Source organism: Capsella rubella, unplaced genomic scaffold (assembly GCF_000375325.1).
Source record: "Capsella rubella cultivar Monte Gargano unplaced genomic scaffold, Caprub1_0 scaffold_7, whole genome shotgun sequence".
NCBI classification, from domain to species: domain Eukaryota; kingdom Viridiplantae; phylum Streptophyta; class Magnoliopsida; order Brassicales; family Brassicaceae; genus Capsella; species Capsella rubella.
In genome coordinates this window covers 7,789,547-7,802,345 of record NW_006238917.1, presented here as the reverse complement: position 1 = coordinate 7,802,345, position 12,799 = coordinate 7,789,547, and the positions used below count along the sequence as shown (strand labels likewise).

General features: G+C 36.1%; 4 protein-coding genes across 4 annotated transcripts; all 4 read right to left on the bottom strand.

Annotated features, from left to right (window-relative positions):
- Positions 1–4: 4 nt before the first annotated feature.
- LOC17879142 (subtilisin-like protease SBT2.2) lies at positions 5–3,934 on the bottom strand. Its single transcript, XM_006283041.2, has 10 exons — positions 3,412–3,934; positions 3,026–3,185; positions 2,528–2,928; positions 2,345–2,440; positions 2,184–2,256; positions 1,816–2,098; positions 1,398–1,732; positions 1,049–1,319; positions 681–962; positions 5–600 (listed from the first exon to the last, which is right to left on the bottom strand). The coding sequence occupies exons 1-10, from the start codon at positions 3,654–3,656 to the stop codon at positions 182–184; spliced, it is 2,565 nt and encodes an 854-aa protein (XP_006283103.1). The 5' UTR covers positions 3,657–3,934; the 3' UTR covers positions 5–181.
- A 2,155-nt stretch (positions 3,935–6,089) lies between these two features.
- LOC17879168 (small nuclear ribonucleoprotein-associated protein B') lies at positions 6,090–7,303 on the bottom strand. Its single transcript, XM_006284329.2, has 2 exons — positions 6,391–7,303; positions 6,090–6,275 (listed from the first exon to the last, which is right to left on the bottom strand). Exon 1 carries the CDS (start codon positions 7,157–7,159, stop codon positions 6,395–6,397), a length of 765 nt encoding a protein of 254 aa, XP_006284391.1. The 5' UTR covers positions 7,160–7,303; the 3' UTR covers positions 6,090–6,275; positions 6,391–6,394.
- Positions 7,304–7,614: 311 nt separating this feature from the next.
- On the bottom strand, positions 7,615–10,723 carry LOC17878399 (probable UDP-arabinose 4-epimerase 3). Its single transcript, XM_006283776.2, has 10 exons — positions 10,442–10,723; positions 9,743–9,903; positions 9,523–9,647; positions 9,266–9,379; positions 9,058–9,165; positions 8,884–8,975; positions 8,651–8,792; positions 8,477–8,571; positions 8,277–8,406; positions 7,615–8,180 (listed from the first exon to the last, which is right to left on the bottom strand). Exons 2-10 carry the CDS (start codon positions 9,795–9,797, stop codon positions 7,809–7,811), a joined length of 1,233 nt encoding a protein of 410 aa, XP_006283838.1. The 5' UTR covers positions 9,798–9,903; positions 10,442–10,723; the 3' UTR covers positions 7,615–7,808.
- On the bottom strand, positions 10,449–11,432 carry LOC111829314. Its single transcript, XM_023778054.1, is given in 5 exon segments — positions 10,449–10,505; positions 10,507–10,601; positions 10,604–10,636; positions 10,639–10,723; positions 11,412–11,432. Coding segments are annotated over 5 exon segments (291 nt in total).
- Between the last annotated feature and the right edge of the window lie 1,367 nt (positions 11,433–12,799).

The window sequence follows — 12,799 nt, the reverse complement described above, 5'->3', positions numbered from 1 at the left end:
TGAATGAAGACAAGAACCTTATTGTGTTTAATGAATATCGAATCTTTTCTCTAGTTTTACATATTGTATAAAATAAAATGTACCATGTATTATATAAATGCTATGTGACATTTACATGGAAAATGAAATGAATACAATTTATCTTATCTACCAAGCTCTGTGTAATACCAGGTTCTCAAGTTTATTGTTTTAAGGCAATTTTCACTGTGACAGACACCGGAATATAAACAACGTGTCCAGCTTTTCCAAACAGCTTGATTCCCCCAAAACTGGCAAGAGAGCTGTTCTTCTTTGCTGTGAGGATTACACTAAGTAACTGTGTCTCTCCACTGGCTATAGAGAACTGAGTAGGAGATACCTTCATCAAAACATCAAAAGGAGTAACCAAACCGACATTATAGGTCTCATTTCCAGCAATGTTTGTCAATAGTCTTTGGACAGTTCGCGTGTTGTTAAGCCTCGAGAGAGTGATGGATGGCAAATTGAGGTCAGATCCACTGATTGTTGCATTTCTAAGCATACAATTCTTTCCAGTGTAGTTAAAAACCGCTGGAGATGATCCATTGATCCCACAGAGAAATGACATATAGTCTTCATAGCCTGCATAGAGAGAGAGAGACCGTTAAAATGATGTACTTTTAGTTATATGAAAATATGGAAAAGAGCCATTTTTAACTCACTAGTATCAAAGATTAGGCCAGGATCCAAAGCGGCGGTTGCATTCACAAAGCCATTCCCCATATCAAATGGGGTTGCAGGAGACAAGGTTTGATCAGGATTAGCATAAGCACGCTGAGCCATTATTGCCTCGCCTTTATTGTCAAACAGAACAGAGGTTGTTGAAAGTGCAGATGCAATGGCTGAAGGACTGAACTTTCTGAATTTCTGCTTGATCAATGCAGCCACACCAGCTACATGAGGGGCAGCCATGCTCGTACCAGACATCATTGCAAAACTCTCTCCTAAATAGAGCAGAAAGAACACAAAAGCATAAATAATTATGTCATTTTAACTTTAACAATGTCATGCTTTGGAGATATTTCTATACCTTCAAACTCAGTGGATTCGGTGGCAGCAGAACTCCAAGCTCCCCAAATGGAGTTTCCAGGAGCTACAAGGTTTGGTTTCAAAATGTCTGCATCGTTAAAAAGGCTGTCTTCTGGATCAGGTCCTCTTGCTGAGTAGTACATAATCTTGGGAGCTCTGTTACTGAAGTTAGCATTTTGTCCACCTGCTATGGCTGCAACTGCTCCAAATCTAACAATCTCCTTGGTTGTTCCATCTCTTACAAGAGTAGAGTTATAGTACTTGAGAAAAACCTATATATGAATCACATATCGTTGTCAGATAATTATTTTACAAGAATTAAGTGTTATATTTTACAGTTATAATCTCACCTTAGAATCTTCTGAGGATGGAATTATGATGCCGGGCATGTCCATTGGTGTAGGATTGATCTGAAAACCAAGAACATACGGGTCCATATAGAACACAACACCCTTTGCAGTTAGATTCTTGGCAACAGCTAAAGCTTGTTTAATAGTGGAAAGCCCGAGCACGAAGCGGATAGAGTAGCTACATATCAGGAGATTCCCACGAACAAGATCCTTACTGAAGCTCTCATAGTCTTGGCATTCACATAAATACATGTCTTTCTCTAAAACTGAACTTTTGTTCTTCAATGCATCAAGAGCAGAGATCATTTTGTACATCTTGCCTGCATCTGTAGGAACTAGAAGAAGAAAAGAAAAAAACAGTAATTCAGCGCTAAAACATTATAAACTAGCTGATGAAATGAGATGAGATAAGACTTACGTGCAAGTCCTATGCCTGGAATAGATACATTGTTGCCTAAGATTATCGAGTTAGAATAAACTCGGTCATGAGTAGCAGCACCAACTGTGAAAATCCATGGGCTAAAGGAGGACATGCTCTTAGGAGAAGGACCTGTGTTTCCAGCAGCTTGCACAACAAATATACCGGCCTTAACAGCTGATAGCATAGCCATATCTAACGGGTTAAAGAACGTGGCTACACCAGGAGGACGTCGATTAGGAGTTATGGATAGACTTAATATGTCAACTCCATCTTGTGCTGCCTATAAAAATTCATACCACTGAGAAGTGTCATGGAAAGATCGATACATTCTAATTTTCAATTGAACAAATATGTAAATTCTTTACTTGGTCTATAGCAGCAACAACATCTGCAGCAAATCCCCCAAAACTCTTATACAATGCCTTGTAAACAGAAATACTGGTACATAACAAAACATGCCATTAGTACACTCAATGAAATATGAATGATATAAAGATGGTATCTAGTTAAATATCTAGTTACTTACTGCGCACGAGGAGCGATTCCACTAGCACTTCCAAAGTTATGGCCAGAAACTACAGCTGAGACACCATGGTTTCCAGCTGCAATGGAAGCTGTGTGCCTGTTTCATTCATCAAGATTACAATTTTTAGTAGCAGAATGTGAAGAAGATGACAATGATTCAACATTACCAACAAGTTATACTTACGTGCCATGGCCATCACCATCATAAGGTGAAGCATAATCCTCAGATGAATTGAAAATCCCTCTAGTAATAGCTGACTGAGCGAAATGACGAGCTCCAACAAGCTTCCTATTGCATGATCCCGATGGGAAATCCGGAGTAACTTCACAAACACCTGTGAAATGGTTAGGAATGGGATACTGACGCTGTGAAGTGTCAGTGCCATTGAAACTAGGGTGAGTTGGGTCAATGCCAGTGTCGATAAACCCGATGACAATTCCTTCTCCAGCACTTTCATATCCACCTTCTTTAACCCATGCACCTTTTGGTAGACCCATGAACTGAGGAGTATAAGTTGTTGCCGTCCTTACAGAAAAATCCAACACTATGTTTGCTACCTCCGTTCTCTTTGACAGCTTCTCAGCCTTTTTAAAACCAAATAAGCGAAACCTAAAGAACTTTTCTATAAAGAAGAAACAAACATAGTATAAGCTAATAAAGACATGGTATGATCAAGATTACCTGTTGTGAGCTTACAAACACAGCAAACCCATTGATGAGATAATGGAAGCTATAAAGCTTTATATACTTCTCTCCCTTCAATGCATTTCTGAGCAAAGAGTCATGAGCCTGAGCAATTGCTGATCTCCTTGATCTCCAATAACGTGATTTTGAGATGTTCCTATATTTTAACAAGAAAAGGTAAATTAACACCAGAGAAGGGATCAACACAACAAAAGAGTGAACCTTCAGACACAAAGTCCAATTTCTACTGCTGTTCAAAATCAACTTTCAGTTAAGGGAATCATACAATGCATGCACCTAAAAGTGAACACATTCTAATCTAGTGACTGAGTCCACTAACCAAAAACCTGAAAATTCAAGATTGTAAAGCAAAATGAGACTACCTTGGTTGGACTTTTGGTCTAGTGAACTTGGAAGTGTCTCCATGTTTGGATATATCTTTGAGCCTTTTCACTTGTGCTTCTTGTTGGAAAAGATGAAGAGTAGGAGCTTGTCTCAGAGTAACAATGTAGACAGCCGTAGTAGAGTTTACATCAGAATCATCATAATCTTGTCCAAATGAGTTCGACAAAAAACCAAAACAGAACAGAAGAAAAACTCCAAAATTCACCATGAAAACTCTCCTCATTTCTCACTCACTGATTAAAAACCCACGAAACACACCAAATGCTTAAATAAGAAGATAAAGAAAGAAGGATAAAAAAAAGCTGCAAAAGAAGAAGAAATCATTAAGCAAACATGGTGAGTTAGTGGAATCTGCAGAAAGAAAAGAAAAAAAAGGAAGTGCCTTTTATTTATTTCTTCGTGTTGGAGACGGTGAAAAGAAGAGTGTGCTCAGATATATACTTATTAATATATACTGTATATAGTACACAAGATAGATATGATTTTAGCAGAAAGAAGAACCCAAAACTCACGAGAATCTGAAACGCTTTTTTATTTTATTTTGTTTCTTGGATTCTGTGAATATACATATATGAACGTTTTAGCTTAACACACTCTAGTACAGAGGGTCCCCAGAACTAGCCCTGGGCAAAATATTCGTTAGATTCGGTTCGTTTCGATATTCGTTTCGATTCGATTCGAAAAATTCAAATATCTATAAGATATTGAACCGAAGCAAATATGAAAATCTAGTATTCGTAAAAACCGAAGCAAATAACAAATATTGATTTTTTAGTACCGAATATCCGCTTCGCTTCGTATATTTATATATATGTATAAATATAAATGATTATATAATACATATAATATATATAATATGTGTATTTATAGATTTGGGTATATATCTGATAAGCCTATTATTCAAATTATTATATTTTGGTTCGTTGGGTTTTTTTTTTGCTAAATGGTGTTTTTAAGCAAATAAATTTTTACTAGAAAAATCATTATTAAAAATAAAATGTGAGAATTCTATGGACGGTGGTTATATTTCCTTCTTATTTTGAAAATATGTCAAATAAAAACCTCTAATATTTCATATTTTGCACTTTATATTTATGTACTATATGTTTTTTGTTTCAAAAAAAATTAGATGGGTCGAAGCGAAGCGAAGCAAGTAATTCGCAAATATTACGAAAAATATTCGAATATTCGAAGTTCCGAATACTCGTAAATTTACGAATCGAAGCAAATAGCAAAATCAACTATTCGGTCAAAGCGAAGCAAATAACAAATATCACAAATTTTTCGAATATTCGCTTCGTGCCCAGGGCTACCCAGAACGAAGAGGCAATGAAAAGGACGAGCGCAACAGTGTCTTTCGAAGAAAAAAACAGAGTTTTGCAAAATTTAGCTGTTGGACCTTGTCGGGTCGGATTTTTCCTTCTTTTTTTTTCTAATATATATTTGACTTAACTAAAGTTTTTTTTTTAATTCCACATATTTTCTTTTAAATAAAGCAATGTAATACTGATGACAAAAAAAAATAAAGCAATGTAAAACTAGTAAAGTATAATTTTCCCTTGATTTTGACCATTATATTTAAAAATTGATTCTAATAGTCTGATATTAATTGAAAAATCTAATTCGTTATACATCCGAATCTCCGATCAAGAAATAAACAATAATGACAACAAGTAACGACTATATTATATTTAACATATGATTAAAGAATATATATAGCATATTAACATATGATTAAAGTTTGTAACAGCAGCCTTCTTTATAGTATGTTTCATTTGATGTAATGTAATAAAAGTATTAAAAGCTGAGATTTAGCAATGGGTGGGGTTAACGTGAAGCATCATTAGGAGTGTTTAATGGGTCACACTCACCACCGTTATTATCTTTTTGACCTTTCAACTCTTTTACTACTTCTTTTTTTTGTTTTCTACCTTTTTCCTTCAACGGCACAATTCTTGTAAATAAGACCAAAGTCTTCTTTTTTTAGTTTAACATTTGTATATATATATTTTTTTTTGTTAAAATTAACATTTGTATATAAATCATCATTATTGAAGGAAAACTCGATGCTTTAAGTCATATAATTTATATTCCTACATGTGAACTGTGAAAGTAATGAATGTGACTCAATTTATCAGTTTTTGCTATTATCATATCTTGGTTAGATCACTCATATATAAACCACTTGTCCAGGTAATGCAAGATGGATTGTAGCCAGACCCTAAAGCCAACCAGATAAGTTAGTTAACTTTGCATCACTCACTTATGCAAGTGTTCATCTGCAATATTTTTACCACTTTGGTTAGTAATGGTGCTCTTAGTTTTGATTATTCTGAATTTCTGATCAAGAATGTTGCACTACAAACAAGCATTTCTGCATATTACTTATCATTCAATTAACCACACCAGTTCATTATTTCATTTTATCAAATTTTAACAAATGTAACAGAAAGTAAACAATAAGAATGAACTTTGCTTTGACATTGCAGATGTACAGTTGTGATCGCAGCATCAGCATCAGAACTTCTACCTAAACAGTACATAAACAAGGACCATGGAGGCTATAACCAAGTATGCCCTTCTTCACTAATGGTGACTGAGGTCTAATTAGTTTCTAAGTTGGGTTAACAATGTAAAGCAATCCTAGAGTTAGATGTTCACATTGAAAAAAGATATTCATACGTAGATAAGGTGATGATAACCAGGTTTAATGAAATGAAACACAAGAAGATAAGGCAAAAACACTCACTCTTCAACAAATCTACAAACTTTGCAAGCTAAGATAGATCAGAGATTGCGGCTAAAGTTATGAAAGGCAACATGAAAGCACCACATTGTAAACCTGAGGAAGTCCAATCAAAAAAACTTAATAACGCCTTCACAATCTCATGATAACATCAGACAAAAAAGCAGTAAAAAAGGCCCGAGACAAAGAGTCATATTCATTCACTGCTAACCTAATCACTGCTGCTGATTGTGCGGTGGTGCCATGCCAGGACGCGGTGGAGCAAACCCACCAGGAGGAGGAGCCATTCCAGGGCGAGGTGGTGGCGGTCCTTGCATCCCATGAGGTGGAGGAGGAGGAGGTCCTCTCATCATACCACCAGGAGGACCCATTGGTCTTTGCCCATACTGAGGCGGAGGTGGTCCAGGAAACTGCTGTTGCGGTGGCCTCATACCGTAAGGAGGAGGAGGACCTCTCCCCATAGGAGGCCCTTGACCACCAAAATTTGGAGGCGGTGGCAACATCTGTCCCGGAGGTCGAATAATCTGAGGCGGACGAGAGATCTGAGGCTGCATCATTCCAGGAGCTGGTCCACCAACACCACGAACCGGACCAGATAGCCCAGGCTGAGCTTGAACTAACGGACCAGTTGGTACACCACGCCCAGCAGCACGACCGATTCCTGGACCAGCAACAGCAGCAGCAGAGCCAGCTTTAGCGCGAGATTCTTCAGGAGGAGGTGGTCCTTCAACAGTCATTGAGATCACTTCTTCACCTCTAAGCAAAACCAAACCAAGCGTGCGTCTATCTTCTCGCTCTTCGTTGATCTTCTTCCCTTTCGCTGGTGGAAGCTTGCGAAACTCCTCGCAATCGCCGAGAACGAGGTTCATGTGACGGTCGAACGCCATGAACTTCCCAACGAGCTGTCTTCCGTCTTGGATCGTCACTCGCATCCTGAAGTTGATGAACTGAAGCATCTTCGAACTCTTCGACATCGACATTTTCGCCGATTAAACAGTAACACTCACTACAAGCAGAGCTTCAGCCGACGAAATCAACTACGCCGGAGAGATTCGAATCGAACAGATCGAGAGCTTAGGGTTTCAAAAAACTAAATCGAGAGGCCAAATTGGGGGATTTTTTTGGCTGGGAGAATCGGGAAGTGCGAGTTTTTTAGGGTTTATACAAGTATCTTTTACTTTATGGGCTTCATTTCATAATGGGCTAAATGGGCTTCTCATAAATATCTATATTCTGTATCCCTGTATGTTGAATGTGTTTGACTTACACATGCTCAAAGTCAAAGGTTTGGATGTTCAAGTTGAGGACTTGTGCAAGAGAGTTGAAGAACTCACTAGGTTTCACTAAGCAAATCCACAGCTCTCATATTCTCATTCTGTGATATTATGAACTGTCCTTTAACAAGAGTTGTGGTTACAATATGGAATATTCAATATTGAGTTGTGAATTCTGTCTCTCTTTATATATAAAGTCACTGGTTAATTCTTACATAAATTTGTATCAAATTATACCATAATAATACTTATTGAACTGTAATTCTGTAACAAATCAATTCCTTTCTATAAGCTAATCTCTCAAAAACAATTATGCAAAAAGTTTTAAGTTAAAACTCTTTTTTTTCTTGGGTCTTTAAGAAGAAGCATATCCATGGGGATGAGTCTTTTGCCACTTCCAAGCAACCTCGAGACTTTCTTGAAGATTAGTGTAACGAGCAGACCAATTCAGATCTCTCAGAATCTTTGCCGGATCACTGTAAACCTCTGCGTAATCTCCAGGTCTTCGAGGCAAGAAATCTACTTTGATATCTACTCCTGTTGCTTTTTTGCAAGCTTCCACAAACTCCTTCACAGATCTTCCTTTTCCAGTACCTACATTGTAGATTCCGACATTTCTAGGCTTAGCTTTCTGGAGAGCCTTAACGTGAGCATCTACAAGGTCAGTAACATCTATGTAGTCACGAACACAGGTTCCATCTCCTGTTTTGTAGTCTGTTCCTTTCACCTATTCATAGATTAACCGAATTTCAATCCATTTTTTCAAGTTATAAGAGTTGAGTGAAGAGAAAGCAAGGAGAGTCTGATGGGTGTTTTTATTTACCTGCAGGCCTGGAATCACGCCACGAGCTGCATCGAAACAAGCACCTGAAATCCGCCCGTGTTCGCGTAGCTCAGGTTTTGGAGCTTCTCCTAGTCTACCTTCTGGGTCTGAACCGATCACGTTAAAGTATCTGTGGAAGTAATAAAGATCATGAGACATTGTTTGGTTGATCAAATCAGAATCAGAGACGTGGATTTCACCTTAGGATCATGACTGCCATGTCAGAGTTTTTAGAGAAATCCAGGATCATGTCTTCAGCCATCTTCTTAGCTTTTCCATAAGGGTTAATTGGGACCTGAAGATCGATAACTTCCAAATTTGATGAGACATGATCATGCCAAAGAGAAGAGTTTTTCTGAAACTGTTTTGAGTACCTGTGGAGTAACTTCAACAATAGGCATCTTGTCAGGTTCTCCATAAGTGGCACATGTGCTTGAATATATCAACTTCTTCACTTTATGTCTAGCCACAGCTTCAAGAACTACTAATGTGTTTGATGTAATATTGTGGTAATACCTACAGAACAAAAAATCGACATGAGATTAGTGACAAACAACTCCAATCTTGCAGAGATGTTATGTACAAAACAGTGGCTAGAGAATTTTACTTTAGAGGATCTTGAGTGCTCTCTCCAACATATGCTACTGCCGCAAAATGCATAACAGCATCAAACGCATTCTCTGAGAAGATTTTATCGACCTGAAATGATCAAACCCCATACTTCATAAGAAAATACCAGGAAAAAAACTCCCAAAAGAATCTTAGGGATACAAATGATTACAGCTTTGGCATCTCCTAAGTCGGCATAAATGAATTGAAGCCTCCCAGCTTCTGGGAACAATCCCTGTAAAACCTTGACAGCGCCAAGATTCCCGCGAGAAAGATTGTCCTGTTTGTGAGACAAAATGATTAGTGTTACGAAACCAGACATTGCAGTTTGGCTACTTCCCCAATAAATTGCTGAATACAATCAAAGAAAGAAACTTTACCACAATGGTGACACGGTATGATTCCTTTAGCAGCCTCAACGCAGCATGTGATCCGATATATCCAGCACCACCAGTGACTAACACATGAGTCACGCCTTCCTCGGTGCGAGAGAACTGTGAAGAGCAACAATAGTAAAATTACAAAAACATCAACTGAAAGAAGCATTTTAAGAAGCAGATCAAGGAGAAATGTTTCCAGACATTAAGAAAAAGAGAAAGCGATCAAAAGATTCTAGCAAATAGGATTGTGGAGTTACCGCGGTTGGAGACGTGAAACTCGGTGCATGCTTGAGCAAAATAATGCAAAAAGCTGTAAGAGAAACTACCAAGATAATCCTGCCCAAGACATTGCTCTTCCTTTTGGGTTCTAAGTATTCCATCCCTGAATTTGTCAAAATCAAAGTAAATGAATTGATCATATAGATATCTCTAAAATGATCCAGAGATTCAAATATATATGTAAAACTGAAGACTAACCTCCCAGAGGTCTTGTGTTTCTTCCTTGACTTCTAGCTCTAGAGAAACTTAGCATTGGAGATTCAGAAGAATCTGAACTTAAATTACCTCAAAGTCTTTACTTTTTCGAATATTGAGACACAAATTCAAGATTCAGTAGCCAGCAGTCATGAAGCTCATTGCTGTTTGGAGTGAAAGAAGCAATGCATACAAAGTCAAAACATATACCACAGAAGAAGAATAAATATATAAAATATGTTGGACGTGGGACCAAAAATGAAAGAATCAAAAAACAAGGAAAAAGACAGAACAAAAAGCTCAATACATTTATGAAAAAAAATAGGATCAAAGTTCAATTATTTATTAATTATAATTTCATATGTTAATTGGAAAGAGAAAGAACAAAAAAAAAAGTTCTTAGGCAAGAGAGCATGTTTGTCGCAGAACAGAACAAACAAAAAACAAAACAGAGAAACAAAAATGCAGGAAAGAGTCTGTGTAAAGTCGTTGAATTTGATCGAAATTTCTAAGCTTTAATGAAAACCCAACTGAGAAATCACGGATCAGAAGAAACCCAGAAACGTTTCAATTGCCAATTTTGTATATTGATTCAACAAAACATTTGATCAGAAACTGATTATGTCTGTAAATTAGGTTAACAAATCGGGTAAACAGGAAGAGACAAGACAAGACATAGATAGAGAGAGAGAGAGAGAGTACCTGAGAATTATGCAGAGAAAACGGATTGAGAGAGAGAGAAAGGGAGGAAGAAGAAGAGTTGTGTGAATGGTTGAAATGGCGAAAGGCGCGACGTTATGAAGGGAGAGAGAGAGAGAGAGAAGAACGTAAGAGAGACTTGAGAGGGAGAGAAAGAGAGAGAGAAGCGGAGGAAGAAGAAGAAAGTGAGGAGCGAAGGAGAAGAAACGTGCAATGCAAAACGAAACCACAACTCTGAGACCTGGTCACCACTCTCTCCTTCCCCCTTCAATTAAGGTCTCTCCCCTTTTTTGGAAACACAAATATTATTTATTATTTACGGGGAAACACTTTGGAAACGAATCCTTCACCTTTGACCAAATTCTATTTTAAACCCTTAAAGTATTTTTATTTACTGATATATCCTTTCATATTGCGTGAAGTGAAATTATTTTTACCAAAATGGTATTTGACCAGATAAAGAAGTTTTTTCCATAAACGTGAGAGACTACAATCAAAGTCAAAAACATTATAACTGATGCTGATGTTGAATAAATATGACTTCTTGAAGATATGCATGGTAACCTTGTTTTGTTTCCATTCACATCCAAGCATGAGAATATCATTCAAAACCAACCTTGTGTTCTGAATTGTTAGGGATATATGAGATATAATGAAACTAATAGTGAGAAACCGTGACTAGCTAATATCAAAGTCAAACAAAAAAAATAAGAACACAAAGTCGTTGTTCCAATGCATGTCGTCGACACAAAATGAGTTTCTTCTTTTTTCATGGATATATTAATTTCAATTAGGTTTTTTTATTAATATGATACAAAAAAAAAACAATGATTGTAATAAGCAATCATTTGTTGCATTGCTCATTTTCAATTCTTTAATCAATTATGGAGGGGGCAAAAACGATCGATGGGTGATCAAGTTTTTTTTGCTGCCTAGTTGTAGTCTTGTAGCGACTGCCTAACCATCATCTAACGTGATTAGCCAACGAATCCATTGTAAACAAATAATTTTACGCAATACATGTTATGATAAAGACTTTGTATATATCTTATCATAGTTCTTAATCTAATCTCGATATATATATACATTCTCTCAACGTGAGTAATAATTGAGAGTTTTAAACGAATGCAACTTTGTTTTTTGTTTCTCCTCATGCAATTGAAAGATAGCCATCGGTCTTATATAGTTTATAAATTATAAATATAGTTAAATATGGAAAATATAAGTACTACAAAGTAGAAAGCAACGATCATAAATTGTATGATCAAAAATACGTTTGTATGTATCATTTATAATTATAATATATGTCTCGTCCTGGTTGAAATAATTTTTGGTTGACTTTCATTATTCTTTATTTTTTGGTTTTTACAATCGAAAGGAAACAAACACATAGACGTCAATATAGATACGTAGTCTTATTGTTAGCGTAAATTATTAAAAGAGACCCACCTAAAAGACCTAAACCACCTAACTCTAATTTTAGAATCGACTGCTGAATTGTTTCAGTTAGGTTACCTACAAATTTTTGTCTCCTTTAGATGATACACATTCTCCTATTGTGTCGCTTTCGACTTGAGTACTATCCATTTAAACTCGACGACGTAAGAATAAAACTGCCTTTGTTACTATCATAGTATATAGTTCATTTGTATATATTTCTATGATAGTATATGATATAGTTCATTTGTAAATTCTCCTTCGGTGTGCATATGTGTAAGTGTGTGATTCATTTTGGTTTTCTTCTGTCAACAGATCTGTATTAGAGGATAGGTTGGTTAACAAAACCGAAACTACATTAAGTGCTGCATTTATGTAGGTAATGTGAAAATTAGCTACAAGTTTTATGGTCCAGTGTATATATTTTGTAGGATATCTAAGAGCAACATTATAGGGAGGATTTTAGTTAGGGTATGTTAGCATTAATTTAGTATTAAATTTGAAAAAGTAGAGTTTAAGAGTTTTAATTTTGTTTTTAGTTTTGAGATGTGTTTATTGGTAGGATTTTAAGTTGGGTATCTTAGATTTTTATTTTTTTTTAAATTAAATAAATTTATAATTTGTAATATAAGAAAATTAACTTGTATTTTCCATGTATGACTAATTTTATTGGGTTTCTTTAACAACGATTCATCAAATTCATAATTAAGTTTGAAATTTTTTATGTCATAACTAGATGTTGACCCGCGGTACACCGCGGGATAAATTTTTTTTTTAAAATTCATATTTTTAAAAATTTATAGATGTTAGAGTTTATTTAATAATTATTAAGATTGCATAATATCAATCTTTACTAAATTAGTTTAATTATACATGTTTTATATTAGTGTCGGTTAAAAAAGTAGTAAAATGACCCGTATTGAA

Bases quoted from the DNA above. Each gene is read 5' to 3' on its own strand.
- LOC17878399 (XM_006283776.2), bottom strand. From the start codon at position 9,797: ATGCTAAGTTTCTCTAGAGCTAGAAGTCAAGGAAGAAACACAAGACCT. The intron at 8,572-8,650 runs GTACTCAAAACA...ATCGATCTTCAG, and splicing joins TTGTTGAAGTTACTCCACAG to GTCCCAATTAACCCTTATGG. The intron at 8,407-8,476 runs GTGAAATCCACG...TTACTTCCACAG, and splicing joins ATGGCAGTCATGATCCTAAG to ATACTTTAACGTGATCGGTT.
- LOC17879142 (XM_006283041.2), bottom strand. From the start codon at position 3,656: ATGAGGAGAGTTTTCATGGTGAATTTTGGAGTTTTTCTTCTGTTCTGT. The intron at 2,929-3,025 runs GTAATCTTGATC...GGTTTTAAAAAG, and splicing joins TGTTTGTAAGCTCACAACAG to GCTGAGAAGCTGTCAAAGAG. The intron at 601-680 runs GTGAGTTAAAAA...CTCTCTATGCAG, and splicing joins TGGCCTAATCTTTGATACTA to GCTATGAAGACTATATGTCA.
- LOC17879168 (XM_006284329.2), bottom strand. From the start codon at position 7,159: ATGTCGATGTCGAAGAGTTCGAAGATGCTTCAGTTCATCAACTTCAGG.